The following is a 22,383-nucleotide window of genomic DNA, read 5'->3' as shown; positions in this document are numbered from 1 at the left end:
TTGAAATAATTATAATAATTCTCTATTTGGAAATTGTATATATAATGTAACAATAATAATTATTCACAGTATATGGATAATTAGCAGCATATTGTTGGTTTTTATTATTAAGAAATCTCTTTGCTATTTTCTTTATATTCATTGCTGTAGAGAATGTCATATTATTTTCCAATAATTAATAATAAAGTATGATTGTTATTGACTTGAAATTTTTTTAAATACAGGATTTATACAAAATCTAGTAACACTCCAAATGGCCCGTTGCATCAAAACTGGACATAACATTACTTTAATTCACTTTAAAGGGAAATTGAAAGTTTTTGCCATATTTACCATTTTATTTCCATAGTTTATGCAATTTTGAAGACAGAGATAATTAAGTACTGAATCTGATGCACTGGAGAAGGGACAGATTTTCCGATTAAAATTGTTTTTCGATATGATCACTATAGTTATCCAATTTGACTGTATGACTTCTTCCTATGAGCATATATAAAAGATCGTGTGTATTTATTGTTTTTGTCAAGTGTTGTAAAAGAATTTAGGTACAGAATTAAAGCAATTGCTATGATCACAGAAGATATATTGGGAAGAACATAGCAAGAGTTGGATTATGGTGTGTACATTACTGAGTCATATATGGTTCTTACATCAAATCTCTGTAATGTGATATGCAATAAATTTTGAAAGTTTCTCTTCAAAAGGATATGCATGTGAGAGTGAAATAGTATGCAATCTTTGTGCAATGGACCTAAAGAATTTAAATGGTATTTAAAGTGTTACTAGACTTTATATATACTCTATATTTTGAAAATGAACAAATAATTAATTTATATTATATATATAATAGAATTAAATGATACAACATAAAATAGTTATTATTATTTGTTTACATTACCTGGTATTTTATTAAAGAAGATAGTCGCATGTACAAAAAATGAATAAATAATAATTAAATAATATAATACAAGTAGTTATTTAAAAGTGTATGCTTGCATAAGATACACTGAGAGGACTGAATTAAATTGTATAATGTTTGTACAACCAGACTAACGATAATATTTTAATGTGTTACATCAGGATTATGTCAGGTTTTATTAATCCATATTATTATTTTCTTTGTCAGATTATGCTTTGATTCCTTGTCATTTATATTAATACTTTGTATAAGATTTAACTCTTTGAGTGCAAGAGAGCTGGTTCTATAACGCATCTATTCTATAAACATCAGTGATAACAATATGTTTTAATGTATTGCGTTTTTGGAGTTGCTTGTCATAAAATCGTTCTCCAGTGTTTATGTTAGGTTTAATATCTAAATTTAGCTAAATTTAAATTTAGTTAAATTTAATTTCTTGTGTCATTAAAATTTTGTAAAAATATCTTATGTATACGCCGGAATTGTGCGATTGCGTGCGTAACATGCTTGTTTTTGTGCGTTCATGAGTGTACATTAGATCTTATGTTACCTGATGTTGTACATTGGACCTAATAATAACTGAAGCACTCGAAGTTTGTTTTTCGATAAATAGAAAAGATAGTTGTTTCAAAGACGTGATGTTATTTTTTATCTAACACGTTGAATATTACGACATTTTCATACGACTTTTTACCGCGTGGATCATGGTTGGCTCACGTTATTGTATTTGTTGTAAAGGTTTATAAGATTTATAGTTATGGTATTTATAAGATTACAAAAATAATTAGTAGAGAGAGAAAGGAATATTTAAATACACAAACTTAATATGTGTATTTGCTATAAAGACGAAATATATATAGATAACTCCCTTGTAACATGGTTGTTACAAATCTAAAAAATGCCGTGTTATTCGAATTCATGTTACACGAAAAAAAACTAGTACAAAAAATAGAGTTTGATTCCAAAAATTAACAAGACTACATGTATTATTTTCTTTTTATAATCAACAAAATTTTTATTAATATCATTTATAATTAAAAAAATGTTTATTAAAACAATCAATACTTGATCAACATATTAATATTATATAATGTTTTCTTTTTCGTTATTGTTAAATATCATTAAATTAGGGCATTTTTTTTACCGGCAAAATATCCTTATTTTCTGAGGCAGCATCTTGATTTCTGTGTTCAACTTTCAGTAAAAAAATCTATTATTCACAGTTGTTTATTTTTACTTGAGAGATCTTTATAAATTTTGTTGCATTTGCGAAGAAGTTCTCTTAAATTTTTGTATTTCTCTTGTAAATTTTCTTTTAATGGAAGGATATGCATTTAGAAAATATTTCCCCTAATTTTCGAACTGTGATAGAGCGAAACCGTGTTGTCCAAAGATTTTCCAATTCTCGAACCACGTTAGAGCGAAATTTTATCATAGGAATTTCGTGTTATATGGGAATAATGATTTCTTGGAGTAATTATTAAAGAAGCATTAAACGATATTTAATAATAAAAAAATTTAAACAAAAATGTGGTTTATATCTATACAATTATCACAAAAAACGTTACTACAAAGTGATTATAAAAATCAATTACTCTTCTTCGAGATTTTTAGATTAATTTTTGTCCGATTATAAAAATCTTTTTAGATTTGTAGTTTTAACATCCGAAAAAGACAAGTTAGTCTAAAAAGTTTCGAAAAGAGCAATTGATTTTGAAAATCATTTAGGAATTTCTAGGCCACCTTGGACTTTTAGAGTACGACTTCGTGCTTGTTGGCTATCCAATTTTAGAACATTTTTTATGTAACATAAACAACAACGTTGCGTTACAGATAATGCTTTGCCTACTTTCCTTTTCCTTCTTGCATTTGTATGATATACAAGTTATCCTATTTTATTCTAATAGTGTGCTCAAATTTTTTCTGCATGGTACGCATATATTTTTATAAAATGAAATGGCAATATTCGTAGGATTTCTCTTTTATGCATCTGATTTTTTGCCACAATATATTCAAAAAATATTATATCTTGGTGCAGAACACAATTTGAATATTTCATATATTCAAATTATTTTTTGAATTGGAAACATATCGGTACGTCGCATGGATCATTGATGGACTACGGTATGATAATTGCATTATAGATGATTATTAGGTATCTCAGCTGATTATGAAATATTTCATAATGGTTTTTTTTTTTTTTTTTTTTTTTTTTCCACGAAATAACCAACACCCGAGTGTTATGCCATGTTCTCACAACCAGGCGTGAACCACGAACGTGAATCACGCTGTCGTGCTTACTAATATTAATTTAATACTTTTTCACTCTGAGTAGAAAGCATGAACTGTTGACATGGAATGTTTAAATCTAATTGCAGCGATGAACAGAATAGTTATTGTGTGTTGTTACGTTATGTGTTCCATTTTAGCTCATCAAATTATTCGCTTATTTGGAATTGAATAGAAGACAAGTAGGAAAAAGCGACAATGGGGTACGAAATGGATATTATAACGTCCAATTTTTGGATATTTTACATTTATATAAAAAGAACTTAAAAATCATTATTTCCATGATTTTCAAAATTTATTACGAACGATAGAAATACAATTTGCATATTTGTTAAAACGTATTGAACTTCTTATAAGAAAATGTGATACTAACATCAGATATGTCAAAACAAAATGTGTTAGTGGCAAAATTAATTATAATCTTGCGTTCTTTAACTAATATTAGATTCATTATAATGGCAGATTCTTTTAGAAGTTTAGAATTTTTTTCGTGTTTCAAAAAACAATAATTAAGTAAATTTATCTCATATACTTAGGATATCGTTTATATTTAAAAAAGTTTATCGAAGTAAATGATTTTCATTATCATAATGATTAAATTAATAATAATTATTATAATGATTTTTTGTGTAATTTTTTAAGTTTATCATTATATTTTTATTGTACATTTGCATCGTTGTATTTATCGCGATATCGATTAGGTATATAGTTTTATTTTTTTTATTTATGATGTCTGGTGTATTAAATTTACTGTGTTTTTGTATATGTCTTGATATATCCCAATAAAGTTGGAATTTTTCATTTTCAAAGATATTTGTTGACATGTATTCGTAGTATTTTTTGGCCCCATGTTGTATTCATTGATAATCGCATTGATAATTTGTGGAGTTATGTCATGTATATCTGTATATTCTTCTATTAGTAATTATTATTATTATTGTTATTATTTTTATTATTATTTAACTTATAAATTATGTAATTAAGAAAATTATATTATGTGTTATATATTAAATAATATTATATATGTATAAATAATATTAAAATTACGAATAAAGAAATAAATTTATTTTCTTTAGAATTTATAGATTAGTTAACCAGGAATATCTTCATTAGAAGGTGAATATATATGTTCGGAAGCTCCTTCCTCACTGCAAGATGTACTTGGTACTGTGTTACTATATTGATTTTGAATAGTTGGTGCACACATTCTATTCATAATCAGAGTTATAATCTGTTGTTGCAATTTCATAGCATCTGGAAATCCAATAGTTCGCAATAACGACCCTATATATTTCCCGAAATGATCGTAGCTATCTTTTTTCTCTGCAATTTGTTCCGCTCGGGTTGATATATCTTGGAGTTTATTTAAAACATGAGATATAAAGGCTGAATCTTCGCACACATTCATATTTTTTTTCTTTTTCGGAAGTTTATTTTCTGATTCTGTTTTGTTGAAAAACACTTTTCTTTTTTCTACAGGTTTGTTGCATACAGGTAATGTTTTCGAAAGTTGGGATGTGTGAAAAAAAATCTTATCGTTAGCAATATCCTCCGTTATTACTTGTTCCGCATTTATTTCTTGATTAATTTCAGTTTCAATATTATTTCTTTGGAGCATCTGAAAACAAATGATTTTTTTTAAGTATCAATGATACAAGAAAATTGAAAAAATATTGAATATATATACAGAAAGCATTTTCTGCAATTTTCCAAAATGGATAGGATACTTTCGATAAAAATTTCCTCCAAGAAATGATACAAGTTATTATAATTTTAAGAACAGTTCTAATTCACTTTAATTGATAGTAATTATTGTTTTCATTCTATTGATTTTGGAGTTAATGAAAGGGGATCAAATGGAGACATTTCAAAATAGTTCATTATTTTATTAAAAAAACGAGCCGCTCATTTGCCAAATCGATTAACTCCATAAAACGAGAAATAGAGAAAATTAATAAAGTTATGTACAGTGTATATATTATTTATTATTCAACGGTCATAAAATTTTTGTCATTTAGTGATATTAAGCTTGATTATTAAGAAAATTAAACACTAATCAAGTGCCGTTATTAACATTTTTTTAAATTCTAAAAATGGAGTTAATCGCTTTTGCTTGTGAACGGTTTATATATTGTTTTAAAAATCGATGCTCTTACTATACTTTCTAATGTTACCATTGTTGAAGAGGACACATTTCTCCATAAAGAAATATTTTATGAAAGCTTTTAGCTGGAGTAATTTATTAGAAAAAGAGAGGATTTACAATTCAGAACACAGAGTTATGGAGAACATTTTTGGAATCCTTGGTAGTAAATGTAAAGATTTTTCATTTTCTTAAAACTAGAGACAATAGACAAAATGGTTTGTGCTTGTTATGTTCTTAGCTGAAAAATTAATAATCTCGATTACAAAAACTATTGTGATTTATGTCGTCAATTTAGAAATAATGATAAGCAAAATTTCAATAGCGAAGTACACCACGCAAATATCAAATATTAATCCAATATTAAAGATTACTTATTTTACTAAAGAATGATATATAACATTATTTATATTAATATATGCGTACTTACTTTTTCTTAAAAAAAAGCACTCGCTATGATTAAATGTTGCGTTCTAATAATAATTATTTCAATTTACTTACGACATTTGATTGAGTTTCTCTTTGTTGTACAAAAGGACGAATAAAGGAGTTCATCTTTGTAAACCACACTACTTTTGGTTTATAGATCTCATCTGTAGATCTTCCCGATCTTTGACTATCCGCGATCTTTTTTAATTCTTGACAATACGAACTTCTCAAGTTTTTAAATTTTAAGATTACTTCTTTTGGTCCAAAACCATCTATATTTAAAGCTTCCGAAATTCGTTGGGCCGCTGCTGCCCGCATATCACGATCCCTATACTCATCCAACGTCGGATTATAAAGTATAGGTTCCGTTTGATATAAATCTAAAAACTGAAGAGTATCATTATCGTTTAATTTTAATACACGCTGCGTGGACATCTTGTTTCACGCGTGCTACTGCCACGACTGAAAATCAAACCGGTTCCCGTCACGACTGAGTCGTGGAAGTCTTTACGTCACAGACGATCTTCACAATAGCATGTTTACACGAATCGTAGTTCACGAAAGCGTAATTCACGTTCGTGGTTCACGTCTCGTGGGAACGCGGCATAAAGTATAGTCATGGATCACTGATAGCCCACACGGCATTTAACGTTTTAAACATTCTAACCTATGTTACATCCATAGAGAAAATGATTGCGCTCTCGTCAAGATTTTTGATAGAGTGGGGATTAAATGGGTGGAGTCGAACACGCTACTCAGTACCGTATATGTCATTGACTACTCTTGGATCCCCGCGCACTATCTACTCTCTGTAAATGGAGCAAGTGAATTTATGCACGCGGGTTCCCTCTGCTGACTGTCTGTCATTGTTTGTCGGCACGGTGGGGACAAAATATATGTTCCGTCGGACGGATCGGATCGTTTTGAAGATTTTTTAGATCAGTTTATGATATTGTTTCATTTATGAATATGAAACTTATGCGATTTCACAGAAATTATCAAAAATTGTAAAACGAAAGGTAATGTGATATGTTCTTCAACGAAATTCTATAAATCGGATAATCGTACTTTAACAATTTTAACAAAAAGTAAATTCAATGAAAAGTTGTGCTAAGTTTAATACATACATTTATAAAAATTTAAACAAAGCAATAAGCGTACATATGACACAATTAGATTTTATAATAGCATTAATGACTGATTAAATCAGAAGAAAATATAAAGTAAAATATCTTCACTTCAACATTCTTTATTTAGCAAGAATAAATGCATGAGTTTAAAAAAAAAAAAAAATAGAATAAAGAGAAAATATTAAAGTAGGAAACATTATTTTAGTCAAAGAAGAACTTGCCGCTAAATATCAAGAATTGCAGAAGCTATAAAAATAAAATATATAGGAAACGTTAACAAATATAAGTACACTCTTATAAGTACGGGAAATTTGGAAAATATATGTTCGAGAAATCTATAATTTATAAAAAATGCAGTAGACTACAATGCAATATCCATCTTTATTTTTAATTGTAAGAAGTTGTATAACACTTTTCATTTTTCATTTTTTGATGATGTTTATAAATAAAACGAACAAAATAAATTTGTTTTATTAATATCTAAAAATTGTTTATATTTGAGCTAGTATCAAATTGACTATTATCTGCATTCAATCGTAAACAAATATTACTTTTGTTTAAGATCGGTCATTTGATCGGTTACGATATAAATAAATAAATATACTTACTTATATAAATTGTCGATAGGTTTAGTGTTAATATCTGCTGAGAGTCAATTAAAAATTCGAATTTGTTTTTTTTTCATTTTTGTGATTATAACGAAATTGTTGGGATCTTTATGTCTGTGTTGATTATGATGTAAATTCTTGCTAAAAATATGATAGTTTTTTGAATAGGTAATTACTAACATTACATTTCTCAATATTTTTGACCAACAGGTTTTTTTACTAGTTTAGATTTATAAATTGTTAGAATACAATTATTTGTTTTATAAAGTACTGTTGAGAAACGTTCGTCTTTTGCTGATTTTGCTAGCTGAAACAATTCTCTTTTATTATTCCGAATAGTCCCAAATAATATTGTTCGTTTTGCCAATAATTTTGTCGCCAGTGATGCGCTCGTGAAAAAATTGACCGTCGTAATATTTCTCCAACATCCAGTAAATAATTCAACTACTTTGAGGACAACAAATTTACCGAGTGGCATTGACGACGATCGGGATTTTTCTTTTCTCAAATATGGAAAATTCTTTATAATGTATTTACTATTGGCATCCGATACTAATTAAAACTTGTTGCCAAATTTATCAGGCTTAAATATACTATGTAGTGTGTAAATTTACATTTTACTTTTGTAAGAAATAATAGATCATCAACAGTCAGATTCATATCGGGCTTGTAACTATTTTGATTATTCTCAATAAATCTGTTCATTACATGTAAAATTAGAGCAAAATCATGTTAAGATGTATGCAACTATCTATAATTGTGGTACTTAAGTTCAAAGATAAGATCCCAATTAGAAAAATTTAGAAAATGATAAAAAATTTTTACACCGGTCAAATGATCGGTTTTGGTAAGAAATGGGGGTAACAAATTTTTCTTAGAAATAACAAAAGAAAAAGAAATCAAAGGTGAGAAATTGATTAACAAGAGAATCTAAGACATTACAGGTAATTGATAATGATCGGAAAAAAATAACGTATATGTATAAATTTCAAATGAATTATTCTGATATGCTCTCAATCAAAAGGCATTATTACTTCCCTTTTCATACACGTTTTTATTTAAACTTTTTTTTCCCTTTCCCTTGCCTGATTTCAATAACATCTTCGCAGATAGTTCAAGAAAAACCATTATACATTTGACCGATACATTTCTAGCTAAAAACAGTAAGACAACCGAGTCTTATTAGCATTACTGGTTATTTTTAAATCGGAAGTAGCCAGCATTAAGACACATAATAACTAAACACAAACATCACAATTTGTATCTAAATATATCGTTATATATCGTCAAATATATTGTTACAAGCTAAAATCACATTTTTTTGTATCTGAAATATTTTGCAGAACATAATCGACATATTCCGAGTATTGTGTGGCAATACTTTTTCATCGCGACAATGGTATGTAACTCTGACAGTTAGGTAGCGGTGATCCTTAGGTAGGTAGATCCTTCGTGAAAACTAACTATCATCTCTGGTCCGGTGCGAAAAGCATAACGTAACCTAACGAAACGCTCCGTAGTTGCGCAGAAATGACGTAGTAGCTGTATTTCGAAATAAGACGACTAGATTCGATGTAAGAGATGTGATAAGTGATTTCACGAAGGATGTTCAACATATTTGGATTTACGTGATCTTTTTAGAGATGTTTTATTCGAGCAAAAAGAATAAATTTTTCTTCCTGTCATGTTAAAAACTTTTTATTTTTATTTGGAACATGACTTGAAATCATGAGTCGTCTTAATCAGTCAATTCTAGTGAAATAGCCTTTTTTATAGGAAATAGTTTCTTCTTTTTTTTTTTTTATAAGAATCTAGGATTATTCTTTAGTTTTATTTTGATATTATAATATCTCATATATCTCCATTTATCTACATTTATATATTTACATATATCTACATTTACAAATACTTTTTTTTTAGATATGTATTAGATTTACAATGTACTGAAGTTTTTAAAAAAAATGGATCATTGTTCCTCGAATTAGCCTATACAAGTTTTGTTTTTGATACGTAAATATGCTTAATTTCTTTAATACTTTTATTCAAGTTGATGGTGTCTACATAGTATAGTGCTTAGATTTTTTTATTATATAACGTGACTTAAGAAAATTATGTTATTTGGAATGACTAATCACCGCACGACTAATTCACATGCACAGATATAAATATAATACATTGTTTTAATTGGAACACATTTTATTGCTTCACAGCATAACTAACACATTTTTTAAAAAAAATTTGGGGAATGTTCGTCGGAACATTATCTTATTCATTTATTTAAAAAATTAAGTTATGAGTTTTTCTGGTTAATTAGGTCTGATTATGACACGATGCATCATTCGAATTTATTTTTCTGTTCTTTTTTCTTTTTACGTTAATACAAAGTACATTTTCGGATATATTGTTATAGTGAATGTTTTCACTTGTAGAATATATGTAATGATGATATGCATTACGTGCTTGGATAACAATCATACTCGTTGATTCACTTGGCTATAAAATATCTGGATCCTTCAGTTCAATGTTCAAGTGATACTCGATATTACCTATATATATTTTTTTCTTCATAAGAGTTTGTAATATTGTTGCCAACAATTTATGTTACGAACGAACAAGTTCATTTCTGAAAGTAACAAATTTCTTAGATTTAAAAATTACATAAATCTGAAAAGTTAAGAAGAATCGATCTTTTAAGAATATTTATTCTCTATTATAATATTATTCTTTAAAAATATTTTCCAAAAATTTATAATATTATTTGCCACATTTGACGTTATATATATTTTGAATTTTAAACTGTTTCCCCAAAATTATATTTTTCAAATCAGTGCCAATGACATTTTGAAAACAATTGAGCCAATTTGAATGAAATTTGACAAGATTATTTCTCATATCTTTATTTAGTTTTTATCATACGGAAATATTTTTAAGAGCGATATTTTTTTTAATCCTTGAAAAATTATTAAAATTTTTATCGAAAATAACGTGTTGTTAAGTTGTTAAGTTTTTATTAAATGAAATTATTTAAAATCAAATTTGTTAATGTACCTTAACTTCTTGTTTCTTTTTTTCATTCTATATAATATCCTGAGAAAATGTTATTAGCACCGCAATATCGGCGTATAAAACGACTCTGCTTGGTTTGATATACTTCCAAGTGAGATAACTTCAAAAAGATAACGGATTGTTTTAATTTTTTCGTTGGAAAATATTTCCTGAAGTAGATGCTACCGGATACATTGAATAATTTTTTATTATATAAAATACATTTTATGCAGAAAAAGAATCATAAAAATTATCTTTTTCTTTCACCGTCTACGTATATGTAACCCCTTAAATAATTAACTATAACTCACGATGTTTCTTGTACGTCTCAATTTATTGTATTTTTTGAGTGATTGAATAATTAAGAGATTGGATAGTTTATATCTACGAAGAGTTTTACGAAAAAGTGAATTAGAAACGTTTATGGAATGGAAATTTGAAAGAACGTGGCAGTTGAAAAATAAAAATAGACCCGTAGATCTGTTTAAGCGTCAAAAAATGATACTTCATAATATAACAATAATAACATTAAATCGTATTGATCTAATGATAATGATACGTGTTATTATGGTGATAATATGTTAAGTAGATGGAATGAAACCTAACAGTAAACTATACTATAAGATAAACTAATGATAAAAAATTACGTAAAATCATATAAGACTAAAATAAAATGACGCTCTTTGGCATTTTTCATGTATTAAAGAAGAAAAATGCGATCATAATTCTTAGCATTTCAATGGTTAACAGTAACTTTAAACTTCTATAAATTTCTAGGTAAATAATTATATATAGATATATAATGTGAAAGTTATAGTATTATTTTTACTAGTATAGATGTACTATACTAATAGTAAATATAATTTATATTTATACAATTTATAAAAATTATTACAAACTTTCTATATGAAATAAGAAATAATTTTATAGCGTTAAAATAAAATAAAATTTAAAGAATACAAATATGTATATATACATATGTACATACATTTTATACTTATATGCATAAAATACATAATATGTACAATATGTAATAGATAATATATGTAAAATGAGATGAGGTATATAAGCGTGTGATTTCAAAATTTTCATATTTCGAAGTAAATTTTGTAGTTGTGATCCATAGCTAACTATCGTGGTGATCAACATTTATAATTCGATAAGTATTTGTTAAGTTCTATTTTAGCTAATTTAGATATATGACACTATATTCTTGCCTTTTCTAATTTGTTTCTTCTAACTATTTGATTGTTTCGAAAACGTAATAAATTTCACAGTAGAGGATCCTGTGAATTATTACAATTGTAATGTCATCATAACGATAATGTACGAACGTAAAAAGACCCATTCCGCATAATAAAATATCACGTTTTTTGATTGTTTTATTATTTTAATGGACGTCGAAAACAACGGTAATAAAACGTTTGACCTATTGCTACTATTTATAATATCATGATGCTTTGTTCTGAATTGCGTCTGATCTTTAAATAGTTAATTGAATAAATGCGAGTTTAAAAACATTGGACAGAACAATTGGACTCTCAAATTCCTATGTGAACATTATATAGTATAATTCGATAATTTATTACGATATTTTTCACATAAGAATTACATTGAAAGGTGTAAAAAATAATATAAAAATTATATGTTTATATGAAAAAAATAATATTGTATTTTTGGAGAGAAAAAATATGGTGAATAATAATACTTAATCTCTCAAGAATGTGTCTACTCGCAGAAAATGTTTAAAATATGATTCATGTAATCGACATTACTCCTTTCCTTCTGAAACGATATACACGTGCTCATGCTCACGTATCACTTCGCTTGATGGACGAAATGACGTACGAAAGGTTAGGAGAAGTGGAGAGTTATTTGCTGAGGAAAGTAAATATTGGACCGGACCGTCTCATCTTAAGAAAATCGATCAATGACCATTCTCGTGTATATATATATCTAATCTTCGCTTCGGAGAATTTAAGTTTTACGTAATCACGCTATATGCAGGTACGTCATAAATATAGTATATAAAATAGCTAAGTACAAATTTCATTTATTTATATAAGTAAAATAATATGTTAGTTAAAAGAAAGTTTAACGACGTCGAAGTATATGTAATAGAATTATAAACATTATGCTTACTTGTATTTATCGTATGTATGTATAATTTGGGAATCTGAAACACACACACACACACACACACACATGAAATAAAAATGTGTATATAGTTATAAATAAATGATATATTATTTATATCTAACTTTTATTAATTTTGGAAATAATCCACGACAATGAAAAAAAAATATATGTAAAATGTTTAAGTAACATTAATATATATTTATCCTCTGTACATTATTATTTGGTAATGTTGACTAATACATATAAATTTTAATAGTATTGGCGCGTCGAGCGAATCATAAAATGTTTTACTACATTTACATAAATTCGTAGATCTATTTTCAAATTGATATACTTCATGACTGATTTGCGTGTAACTTTTTTCGATTCTTCAATCTATAAATCGATATATAATCTGATTCTTAATATCGTAAAAATTTATAAAGATTATGTTTAAGGAAACACTGCTCCGTGTGCTTTCACGTATAACATAATCTGTTGCGTTTTATTGCGATTATTGGAGTTTCACCGTTCACACGCGGTTGTTGCATCATTTCAGTTTGAGGAACAGACGGTTGCCTAATATGATTCATCCTTTTCATTCGAGCATGCGTTAGACATTGTCCACGTACATAATTCTATTGATATGGGAAACGTGTTCGAAACATCCATGTATATATATGGCAATCTGGGATATCTCGAATATTACATGGATTATATCAGATAAAATTAAATCACACACTCGATGATTTCTCTCGTTATCATATTTTTCATTTACAGTTCTTTTCCAATATATAGACTTTGTGTCATTTTCTAAAGCGTCATTGAATTAATGTTGTAATATTGTTTCTTTTTTTCGTTTTTCTAACGTTTTTTTTTTTAATGAATATTAATTTCTGAAAAGTATATGCGATTTTTATGTTCAATAATACACTCCTACATACACATTATCCACGTTATTTAAATTGTTTTCATCATTAATAAATCCATGTAATTGAAATAATTATTTTAGAGTTTGAATGTGAGAATTAATTAAAAACGAATAAATAGCGTATTTATAATAATCATGATATCTTATGAAATATGATTTTGAAGGAACGTTCTACGGTAGAATTGAAAATAACGGATGAATTCATTAATAAATTATTAACGAATGCGTGCTCGTGTTTCTAAAGAAAAAGAAAGTTGCATCAGGCAGAAACGGCGGCGCCTATCATCGACGGCGCATACTTCCAAGAAATTTCTTTGGGTGTTACGTGCTTTCAAGCATACGCGCCGGATTACTACGGGAGTCGAAGTGTCTCTTATGAGATAACAAAACGAAAAAATATGTTAATGATTGAAATGAGATAATCGTAAAAAATTGGAATTCATTTAAAAAAATCAATAATACGATTTTGGTACGATTTTTCGAAGCGATCAATATTACCATGGTTTTTTTCGTTAATCGCACGCACCCATCTGTACGAGTCGGTGTGTAAGTATAAAAAGTGGGGGAATGAAGGTCACCTTAAGAAACGCGACTGAGTTCTGTCAGTTCAGTCAGTAGTAAACCGACGTGCCGGCTGCAAGTTTATTCGAACGTTTGTTATCGAACTGCAACAGCTTTGAGGGTCTATCTTCGTTGAGATCACGAGAAATATATATTTAGAAGGTTGGTGAAACATGTTTTTCTCTTAACGAATTAACGTAGAAAAATTGTAGATTATTATTTTTTATCGATTTATTTAATATGAACGATGGGAAATAGTAATAAGAGAGACGATTGTACGTAATATAAACGTGTAATTTTCGTTTTTTTTTTCTTTTTTTACCGCTTATACGATATCACTGATATTTCTTCGCAAAGAAAAAAAATAAAAAGGAAAGAAAAAGAAATTTCTCGAGAGGCGCACGTGCGGAATTTATTTATCGCTATGGATCTCCGTTTCTTTTCTAAGAAATATAATACAATGGAATGCCATGATTATCGACGGATGGATACTTTAGTAATCGTTTTTTTATCGCGACATTCGTTCGATTAAATTTATAAATCGATTCTAATAGAACATATTGAATTTGCAATTAAATTCCAGAGATGCATCATGCACATGTCGGTTTTATACATTACGATATAGAATACCGGCAAAAACGCCGGTCAAGCTTGTTCTTCTTTTAGAAACTTTAATAACTGTCGTGGTGCCATCTTACGGCTACGTTCCTTAACAATATCATTTGCTCTGTTACGAAATATCTATAGTGGATAAAATGAATTCTGTTAACAGGAATTCTTTCCCCATTTGGAATTTTAAATTTAACTGTGTACGATTCGATTAAAAAAAGAAATAGTGATAACTCTCCAACTGTGGTTTTGATATCAACTACTGAGAATTAGTACTGATACATGTAATTACGTGTATATCGTAAAAATTTTATGTATGCATTTATCTTGTAAAGAAAATTCCTTCATATAGATTTCGAGACGAACGATTATTTTTCTAATAAAATAAAGTAAAATACTGTTTACGAGTTGGGTATATATCTCTTTATGTATGTGAATGTATTTATGTTTCACATATTGCATGGTTCGCTTTAATTAATCGTCTTTTACTTCACATTGTTGATCGATGCTTTTTTAGAATATTATTTCTCGTTTCAACAAATAAGTTCTCGTCTTATTGCTTTTCTGAATATTTCTACTCAAATATTCGCTACTCATCGAACAATCGCTATTTTTGTCTCGTTCGCTTCTGAAATATGGAAGCATCAAAAAATTTGATAAAAATAGCCAGTCATTTTGAACGCAGGAAATATAAACGTGTAGACGTGATGTTATCTGACCTCTTTGACCTTCCGGGTACGATGACCTTCAGCAAAAATTTATGCGTGAAGGGTATTATCCCGAAATATTTTCTCGTACTTTTTATGCATCGTAAATCATATTTTGATTTAAGAAGATCTTTGTTATATTTCCAAATAGAATTATAATTAATAATAACGCGTATGGTAATAATCAAAAATATTAATCGACTGATTCGAAGACGACATTCATTAGACGTTCAACGATTATCAATGGGATTATTAATAATTTATTGTTAATGGGAGGGCGCCAAAATAAACTTCGTAAATTGTATTTAAACTTGAAATATTGATTGCGAGACGTTTATAGGTCTTTATTGAAATTTATTTTTCCTACTTATTTTTATTGGCAGAATCTATTTACAACTAGATAATATATTAACGTTCGTGATATTAATAATTACGTAAATATAAAACAATTTGTAGCCTTTCAAAATTATATTTTTCTTTAATTTTTTAATTAGTTTATTAATTAATATTTTTATTCATATATCTGAAAGAACCTCGTATGTATAATACGTTAAAGTTTCAATTTATTTATTCCGTTTGACAATGAACGAACCAAATGCGGTCCTTTTCGGAATAATGGAAGGGGAAACCGCTCCCGGCTACCGTAGCAGGCTTGACAACCATCTGAAATCTTTATTCTTTCTCGTTTAAAAATTGCTTCCCCTTCGCGAGGAAAGTTATTTTCGGAAGAGAAGAATATGAAGGTACAATCTGTGTGGGTTGGAAACATGGATCTTTCCTGTTAGTTGTCTTCCCCTTCTAATATTTGGCTTTGCGTGATATTCGACTTTTTGATAAATGTTAATTTACAGTAGAACATTTTTGTATATATATTAAATATATATTATACATGTGCATAATTAAAATATTTCTATATTTAGTATATATTTATGTATAAATAATTTTTAATAAAGAATACTGGAAATTCAATAAAAAAATGACGTACCGAAATAATGACCGTTAGATAGCAGGAAATATTCCAAAGCGAAATCTTACTCTGATGCAGCATTGAACTTTTTTCAGAAAAATGACTTCGTTAAATGAAAAATTATTAAGCACTGTCGTGGAGCCCACTTCGAATGGAAAAAACAAAGTTACTGTTGTGGGTGTCGGCCAGGTCGGAATGGCATGTGCCTTCAGTATTTTGACAAATGTAAGTGAATTATTTATTGTTTTCTTTTTAATATCTGATAAAATTACTTGCGAATTGGACATGAAATCACAAAGAGAGACGGAGAAAGAGTATGAATGTATGAATTTGTACTTTATGTGTTGGATAAATAAATATTTAACGTTTTGCATGAGAAGTCGGTTTATGCTTTATAAAAATATTCGTTGAGAATGAAAGCACGATACTACTGTTTTTTCGTTTATAGAACGTGTCGAACGATCTTGTGCTCGTCGATGTGATGGCGGACAAGCTAAAAGGAGAAATGATGGATCTGCAACATGGTAGTGCGTTTTTGAAGAACGCAAGGATCAACGCCAGTACGGATTACGCGGCTACAGCGAATTCAACTCTATGTATCGTGACTGCAGGTGCTCGTCAACGCGAAGGCGAGAGCAGGCTCGATCTGGTTCAAAGGAATACCGATATCTTTAAAGGGATCATTCCTCAGCTGGTCAAATATAGTCCAAATACGATCTTATTGATTGTATCTAATCCCGTTGACATATTGACTTACGTTGCATGGAAACTATCCGGTTTGCCGCAGAATCGCGTTATTGGTAGCGGCACCAATTTGGATTCCACGCGTTTTCGCTTCCTACTTTCTCAAAAACTCAACGTAGCGCCGACCTCTTGTCATGCTTGGGTAATAGGAGAACATGGCGACAGTAGCGGTAAGTCGAATGGTTGGAACTTTAATAGTTTTGAAAACTTTATTTTATTCCAAGCAATTGTTATAATTCCGATTTTTTTTTTAGTACCGCTTTGGTCTAGCGTGAACGTCGCGGGTGTACGTTTTCGCGATCTTAAACCTAACATCGGTACAAGCAAAGACGAAGAACATTGGGGTGAATTGCATAAACAAGTCGTCGAAAGTGCATACGAGGTTATCAAGCTCAAAGGTTATACTTCCTGGGCAATTGGACTTAACGTATCGAGTCTCGCAGCAACGATACTGCGAAACACTTATCAAGTTCATGCCGTTACCGTCAAACTTACCGTAAGTCGATAAAGTAGAAAAATTTGTATCACATAAGGTGATTTCGTTGATATCGAGTCAATGAAATTCATTATTTATATATTTAAATATATTTTCGAGCATCCACGTTGGTATCGAATATTTACGATTATTACTTATTAATAATTATTATTAACAATTAATATTAAATTTATAATATTCCAGGGTCATCATGGTATTACCGAGGACGTTTTCTTATCTCTACCATCTATATTGGGTGAAAACGGTGTCACGTCAATCGTTAATCAAATATTGACGAATGAAGAACGGGAGCTACTTCAAAAATCAGCCAATACAATACATGACATCCAGAAAAATCTGAAGCTTTAAAATGAAAGTAATGCGTTCTACTTTGCATTTTTGTTTGCCTCTTATATGTCGTGTGTGTGTTCAATGTATATTTATTTTGTTTAAACTTTCATTATTCTTAAGCAACAGTGATATCGGTGATTGCTTCCAGTTTTTTACTTATATCATATAGTTGCATTTATTTCGACGAAATTATTATTATTATTATTATTATTATTAACTTAATTCGGACGGAAATTATAGTTATTTTACAATAATTAATTACTTAGTGGATTTTATTTTCGATGAATGCTAAAGATACTAATTGTATTATTTATTTTATATCTACTTAAAGTTGTGTTCAAGAAAATTTTTTTAATTTCATGACAAGCATATACAGATGTGGCAATTTATTTATTTTTTTGAAGATGTTAGAAAATTCGAATACGAGTTTCAGTATTAATAATGTAGTTTAATTAGCATTGATGTCGTGATATGAGTATTATCATACTACTTTTCTCAGTGAAATATAGCTAAACCTAAATTTATTATTATGACATAAATCATGACATAAAGATAATTGCGCACATGAAATGATGCGAAGTATATTGACCTGGGAACGTAAACGTATCACATATTTTACAACTAAACTATGAATTATCATGATACTTCCGCTCCTTGCGCTTTCATGGATCTTTTTTTTATAAATCTAATATAACATAATTGTAATAAATGTTTCCTAATTATTTAATATATAAGAATTAAACAAATATTTTATTTCAAATATCTATATGACAATCAATGATAACCTATCAATCTTTTCCATTTGTCCGTCACTGTTAAATTAGTATTAAATTAGTTACAAGCGCGATGTAACCATGGATTCGTATAATAATTGACAAACTGCGGCAGTGACAGTATATCGAAGTTTCCGCGAATGTCGCTCGAAAATGTCTGATCCTAAATGAATCGAGCGAGGGGAAAGGACTGTCGCGAAACACATGAAAAATCGACGGGAACCGTGTGATTAAAACAATGGTACTAACCCTCCATTTGTCGTCTCCCTTTTTACGTATCTGTTTAAAAAACTGGGAATATGTCACATCGAGAAGGAGTATTGGTATGAATCGACGTATTCGAGATTTACCACCGACTATATTGAAGGACATCCTAAACGGTAAAAATGACGGAAAGATAATCGAATCGGCATCATTTACGGGAGATGCTTCTTGTGGATCTGAGAAGCAACGAACAGATTTACAGTAAGCATCGTTATACATTTCGCGTTAAAATATATTTTTCAAAATCAAATGTTTCAATGTGATTCTCCGTTATCTAATATATCGAAAATTTTCGTTTGACGTTCTTTGTTCTCACTGTTCAGACCGGTATGTCTACGTGAAGAACTCTTGTGCAAGGTGTCTGATCCCGTAAGAGATTGTTGTCATAAAGTATCCGTCATCGGTGCTGGCATGGTCGGTATTGGCGTTGCTAGCGCGCTTCTATATCAGGTATATAGTGGAACTGTTTCTCTCTCTCTCTCTCTTTCTTCCTCTCTCTCTTTTCCTCCTTTCTTCTCCATTCACAATCTACTTTGAAGCAAAGTGAAAGTTTGTATGCCGTACGAGGAAATCGTATGGTTATATATATGACATCTTATAATCAATAATCTTGGAATGTGCTAGAAATTCATCGTACCACAGAAACTTATTTATTAATTATTTCAATATTAGAAAATCGCCTCGCATGTTGCCATCGTTGATGCATTTCCGAAAAAGTTGGAAGGAGAGGGGATGGACTTTTCTCATGCTTCACTTCTTATAGGAGATCCACATATCGAGTATGATACAGGTAGTACGATTTTTTTTTATGAATTTTTAATAAATAATATCGTTTGATTTATTTATTAATTTTACTAGATTAAAAACATGAATATACAGTTTGATTATAAATTAAGGGTGAGTTGAATACTTTCTTTGTTACAAGTAATAGATAAGAAATATATTAAGAAAAATTTCATGATTTCATGTATGAAATACTTTAAGATAACATTCAACTTTTGGTTGGATCGAAAATTTGATGATTTCTAGTGTTTTTTGTATTTTATCAACTAATTGCATATTTTAATGTATTATCGTTAAAAAATTATTAAACAAGTACAGACAGAGTTAATGATTAACGAGATTTTAACGCGTGAACTATGCTATCTAGATAGAAATAAATTTTAGTGAAACTGAAGTTTAGAAGATCAACAAAAATATAAACGCCGTGAAAATTATAAACATAATTAATCGAATAACATCTGGAAAATAATTACAAGATATCGATTGTGTGTATAAGAAAGTAATGGATATTGAATATTTATTGAGTTAAGTAAACTATTATTTTTTTATTATTATAAATTAATTATATAATTTTTATGCTTAATTAACAGCCTTAACATGGTAATAAATAAACTTAATTTTAAATTGTTTTGTATGATTTCATTTTTTCATTACATCTTAAGATTGTTCATTTTTGAAAGTATTTATTCTTGGTTATATAACTATACACTTAATAATTGTTTAAAGATAATTGATTAGAATATCTACTTAATTAAAAAATACTATGTGTTTCACAAGAAAAACTAAACATCATTATATTTCCAATTTAATCGAAAGTTGGGTATTTTATTTCGTATTCTTAAAATATTTAATACATGAAATCAATTGCGTTTTAAATTTATAATTCACCTGTATATGTATATATATATATATATATATATATATATATATAAAAGTATGTGCATACACACACATATATTGAAGTAGATATTACATCTATACTAATTTGTGAATACTTCTTTGTAGATTTTTGCATCACGAGCAATTCCAGAGTGGTGGTCCTTTGTGCAGGAGTAAGACAGCAAGAACACGAATCCCGTTTGGATTTAACAAAACGCAATGCTGACATCTTCAAAACTATAATACCTCCTTTATTAAGTTTTAGCCCTAATGCGGTTTTCGTTATCGCTAGTAATCCAGGTTATTACGAATTTGATTGATCGTGAATTCAAATGTAAGCAAAAGAAAAGGAAAAGACAAAATTTTCTTTCTTGCGTTACAGTTGATATTCTTTCATATGTAACATGGAAAGTAAGCGGTTTGCCCTACTATCGTATTATCGGTAGTGGAACTTATATAGATACCTGCAGATTTCGATACTTAATCTCAGATCGTTTAGGTATCGCTCCAAGTTCTGTTAATGGTATAATAATAGGCGAGCACGGAGATTCTCAAGGTAAATATATATAATATTACATATATATACATATATATCACTAATATATACTTTTGTATTTTTATTTTTATGTAATAGTTAATTAAAATTTTTATTTATTAACTTTATATTATCTAATTTCCTTTACATTTTCCAACGATTTTTATTATATATTCTATGGATTATTTTATACTGTAGTTCCACTTTGGTCTGGAGTGAACGTCGCAGGAGTGCAATTTCGCGATATCATACCGAATATTGGTTTGGAAACTGACGAAGAAAAATGGTACGAAATTTCCAAGGAGGTAGTTAGATTGTAAGTTACATCTTATTTTATGAAAAAATTTTTTTGTAAAAAAAGAAAAAAAGAGAAAAGTTAATTAATTGCAACGATTTTTTTTCTTATTTTAGAGGTTCCGTGGTCAGATGTTTAAAAGGATATACGAATGCCGCGATAGGACTTTGCGTGGCTGACATCGTAAATGCAATATTGGGGAATACACAACGCATATTGAACGTATCGACTATGATACAAGTAGATACATATATCAAACCCTAGTATTATAATTTAAATGAATTTTATATATTTTGTGACTTTTGTTTTATATCCTAGGGACATTTCGATGTATGTAACGAATTATTTCTATCATTACCTTGCGCGATTGGTGAAAACGGCATCACAAAGATAGTGAGACTACGTATGACTGAATTCGAGAAGAAGTCATTTCAAACATCTGCGAGTATTGTGTACAATGTTCAAAAGGATATGAAGATTTAGTTGACTCCATATTGATCGTATAAGAACTACATTTCATATTTTGTGCCACGTTTAACTTAACGTGTAAAAAGTATTACTGTCGCTTTCAATAAATCATGTGTCGTCTTTTGATCCTTTTAGCGCGTGACTTATCTCCATGATAAAATGAAATTCAAAACATTTTATTCTTTCAGATATATCTGAGAAACGTTCGGTTTTCATCCCATATAATATCCACTTTTAACATTCTCCGTAATTATTATAGAATTCCGTCCATCTTACCGATTTCGATGATTTTTTAAATACGTTGTAGAAATTAACATTTTAAACAATTTATTCCTATAGATAAAACCGCAGTTGGCCCTT

General features: G+C 28.8%; 3 protein-coding genes and 1 long non-coding RNA gene across 4 annotated transcripts; 2 read left to right on the top strand and 2 right to left on the bottom strand.

Moving 5' to 3' along the window:
* LOC122636232 lies at nt 1–21,323 on the bottom strand. The gene is made up of 3 exons (XR_006328886.1): nt 21,312–21,323; nt 15,017–15,023; nt 1–287 (listed from the first exon to the last, which is right to left on the bottom strand). It is a non-coding gene; the product is annotated as an uncharacterized LOC122636232 (long non-coding RNA).
* LOC122636231 lies at nt 3,836–6,515 on the bottom strand. The gene is made up of 2 exons (XM_043827227.1): nt 5,853–6,515; nt 3,836–4,826 (listed from the first exon to the last, which is right to left on the bottom strand). Exons 1-2 carry the CDS (start codon nt 6,213–6,215, stop codon nt 4,299–4,301), a joined length of 891 nt encoding a protein of 296 aa, XP_043683162.1. The 5' UTR covers nt 6,216–6,515; the 3' UTR covers nt 3,836–4,298.
* On the top strand, nt 14,201–18,786 carry LOC122636230 (L-lactate dehydrogenase-like). Its single transcript, XM_043827226.1, has 5 exons — nt 14,201–14,335; nt 16,552–16,681; nt 16,905–17,370; nt 17,455–17,696; nt 17,880–18,786. The coding sequence occupies exons 2-5, from the start codon at nt 16,556–16,558 to the stop codon at nt 18,042–18,044; spliced, it is 999 nt and encodes a 332-aa protein (XP_043683161.1). The 5' UTR covers nt 14,201–14,335; nt 16,552–16,555; the 3' UTR covers nt 18,045–18,786.
* On the top strand, nt 18,888–22,157 carry LOC122636229 (L-lactate dehydrogenase B chain-like). Its single transcript, XM_043827223.1, has 8 exons — nt 18,888–19,264; nt 19,387–19,513; nt 19,736–19,853; nt 20,852–21,025; nt 21,108–21,281; nt 21,459–21,576; nt 21,672–21,795; nt 21,874–22,157. The coding sequence occupies exons 1-8, from the start codon at nt 19,038–19,040 to the stop codon at nt 22,036–22,038; spliced, it is 1,227 nt and encodes a 408-aa protein (XP_043683158.1). The 5' UTR covers nt 18,888–19,037; the 3' UTR covers nt 22,039–22,157.
* Nucleotides 22,158–22,383: the final 226 nt, after the last annotated feature.

The sequence above is a fragment of the Vespula pensylvanica genome, chromosome 21 (assembly GCF_014466175.1).
Source record: "Vespula pensylvanica isolate Volc-1 chromosome 21, ASM1446617v1, whole genome shotgun sequence".
Classification (NCBI taxonomy): Eukaryota; Metazoa; Arthropoda; class Insecta; order Hymenoptera; family Vespidae; genus Vespula; species Vespula pensylvanica.
The sequence above is the reverse complement of the archived record's forward strand: the minus strand, read 5'-3'. Positions and strand labels throughout refer to the sequence as shown.

Coding starts and splice junctions, on each gene's coding strand:
- LOC122636230 (XM_043827226.1), top strand. CDS start 16,556: ATGACTTCGTTAAATGAAAAATTATTAAGCACTGTCGTGGAGCCCACT. Junction 17,371..17,454: donor AGAACATGGCGACAGTAGCG/GTAAGTCGAATG, acceptor TTTTTTTTTTAG/TACCGCTTTGGTCTAGCGTG. Junction 17,697..17,879: donor CCGTTACCGTCAAACTTACC/GTAAGTCGATAA, acceptor ATAATATTCCAG/GGTCATCATGGTATTACCGA.
- LOC122636231 (XM_043827227.1), bottom strand. CDS start 6,215: ATGTCCACGCAGCGTGTATTAAAATTAAACGATAATGATACTCTTCAG. Junction 4,827..5,852: donor GAGAAACTCAATCAAATGTC/GTAAGTAAATTG, acceptor ATTTGTTTTCAG/ATGCTCCAAAGAAATAATAT.
- LOC122636229 (XM_043827223.1), top strand. CDS start 19,038: ATGGTACTAACCCTCCATTTGTCGTCTCCCTTTTTACGTATCTGTTTA. Junction 19,514..19,735: donor CTAGCGCGCTTCTATATCAG/GTATATAGTGGA, acceptor TTTCAATATTAG/AAAATCGCCTCGCATGTTGC. Junction 19,854..20,851: donor ACATATCGAGTATGATACAG/GTAGTACGATTT, acceptor ACTTCTTTGTAG/ATTTTTGCATCACGAGCAAT.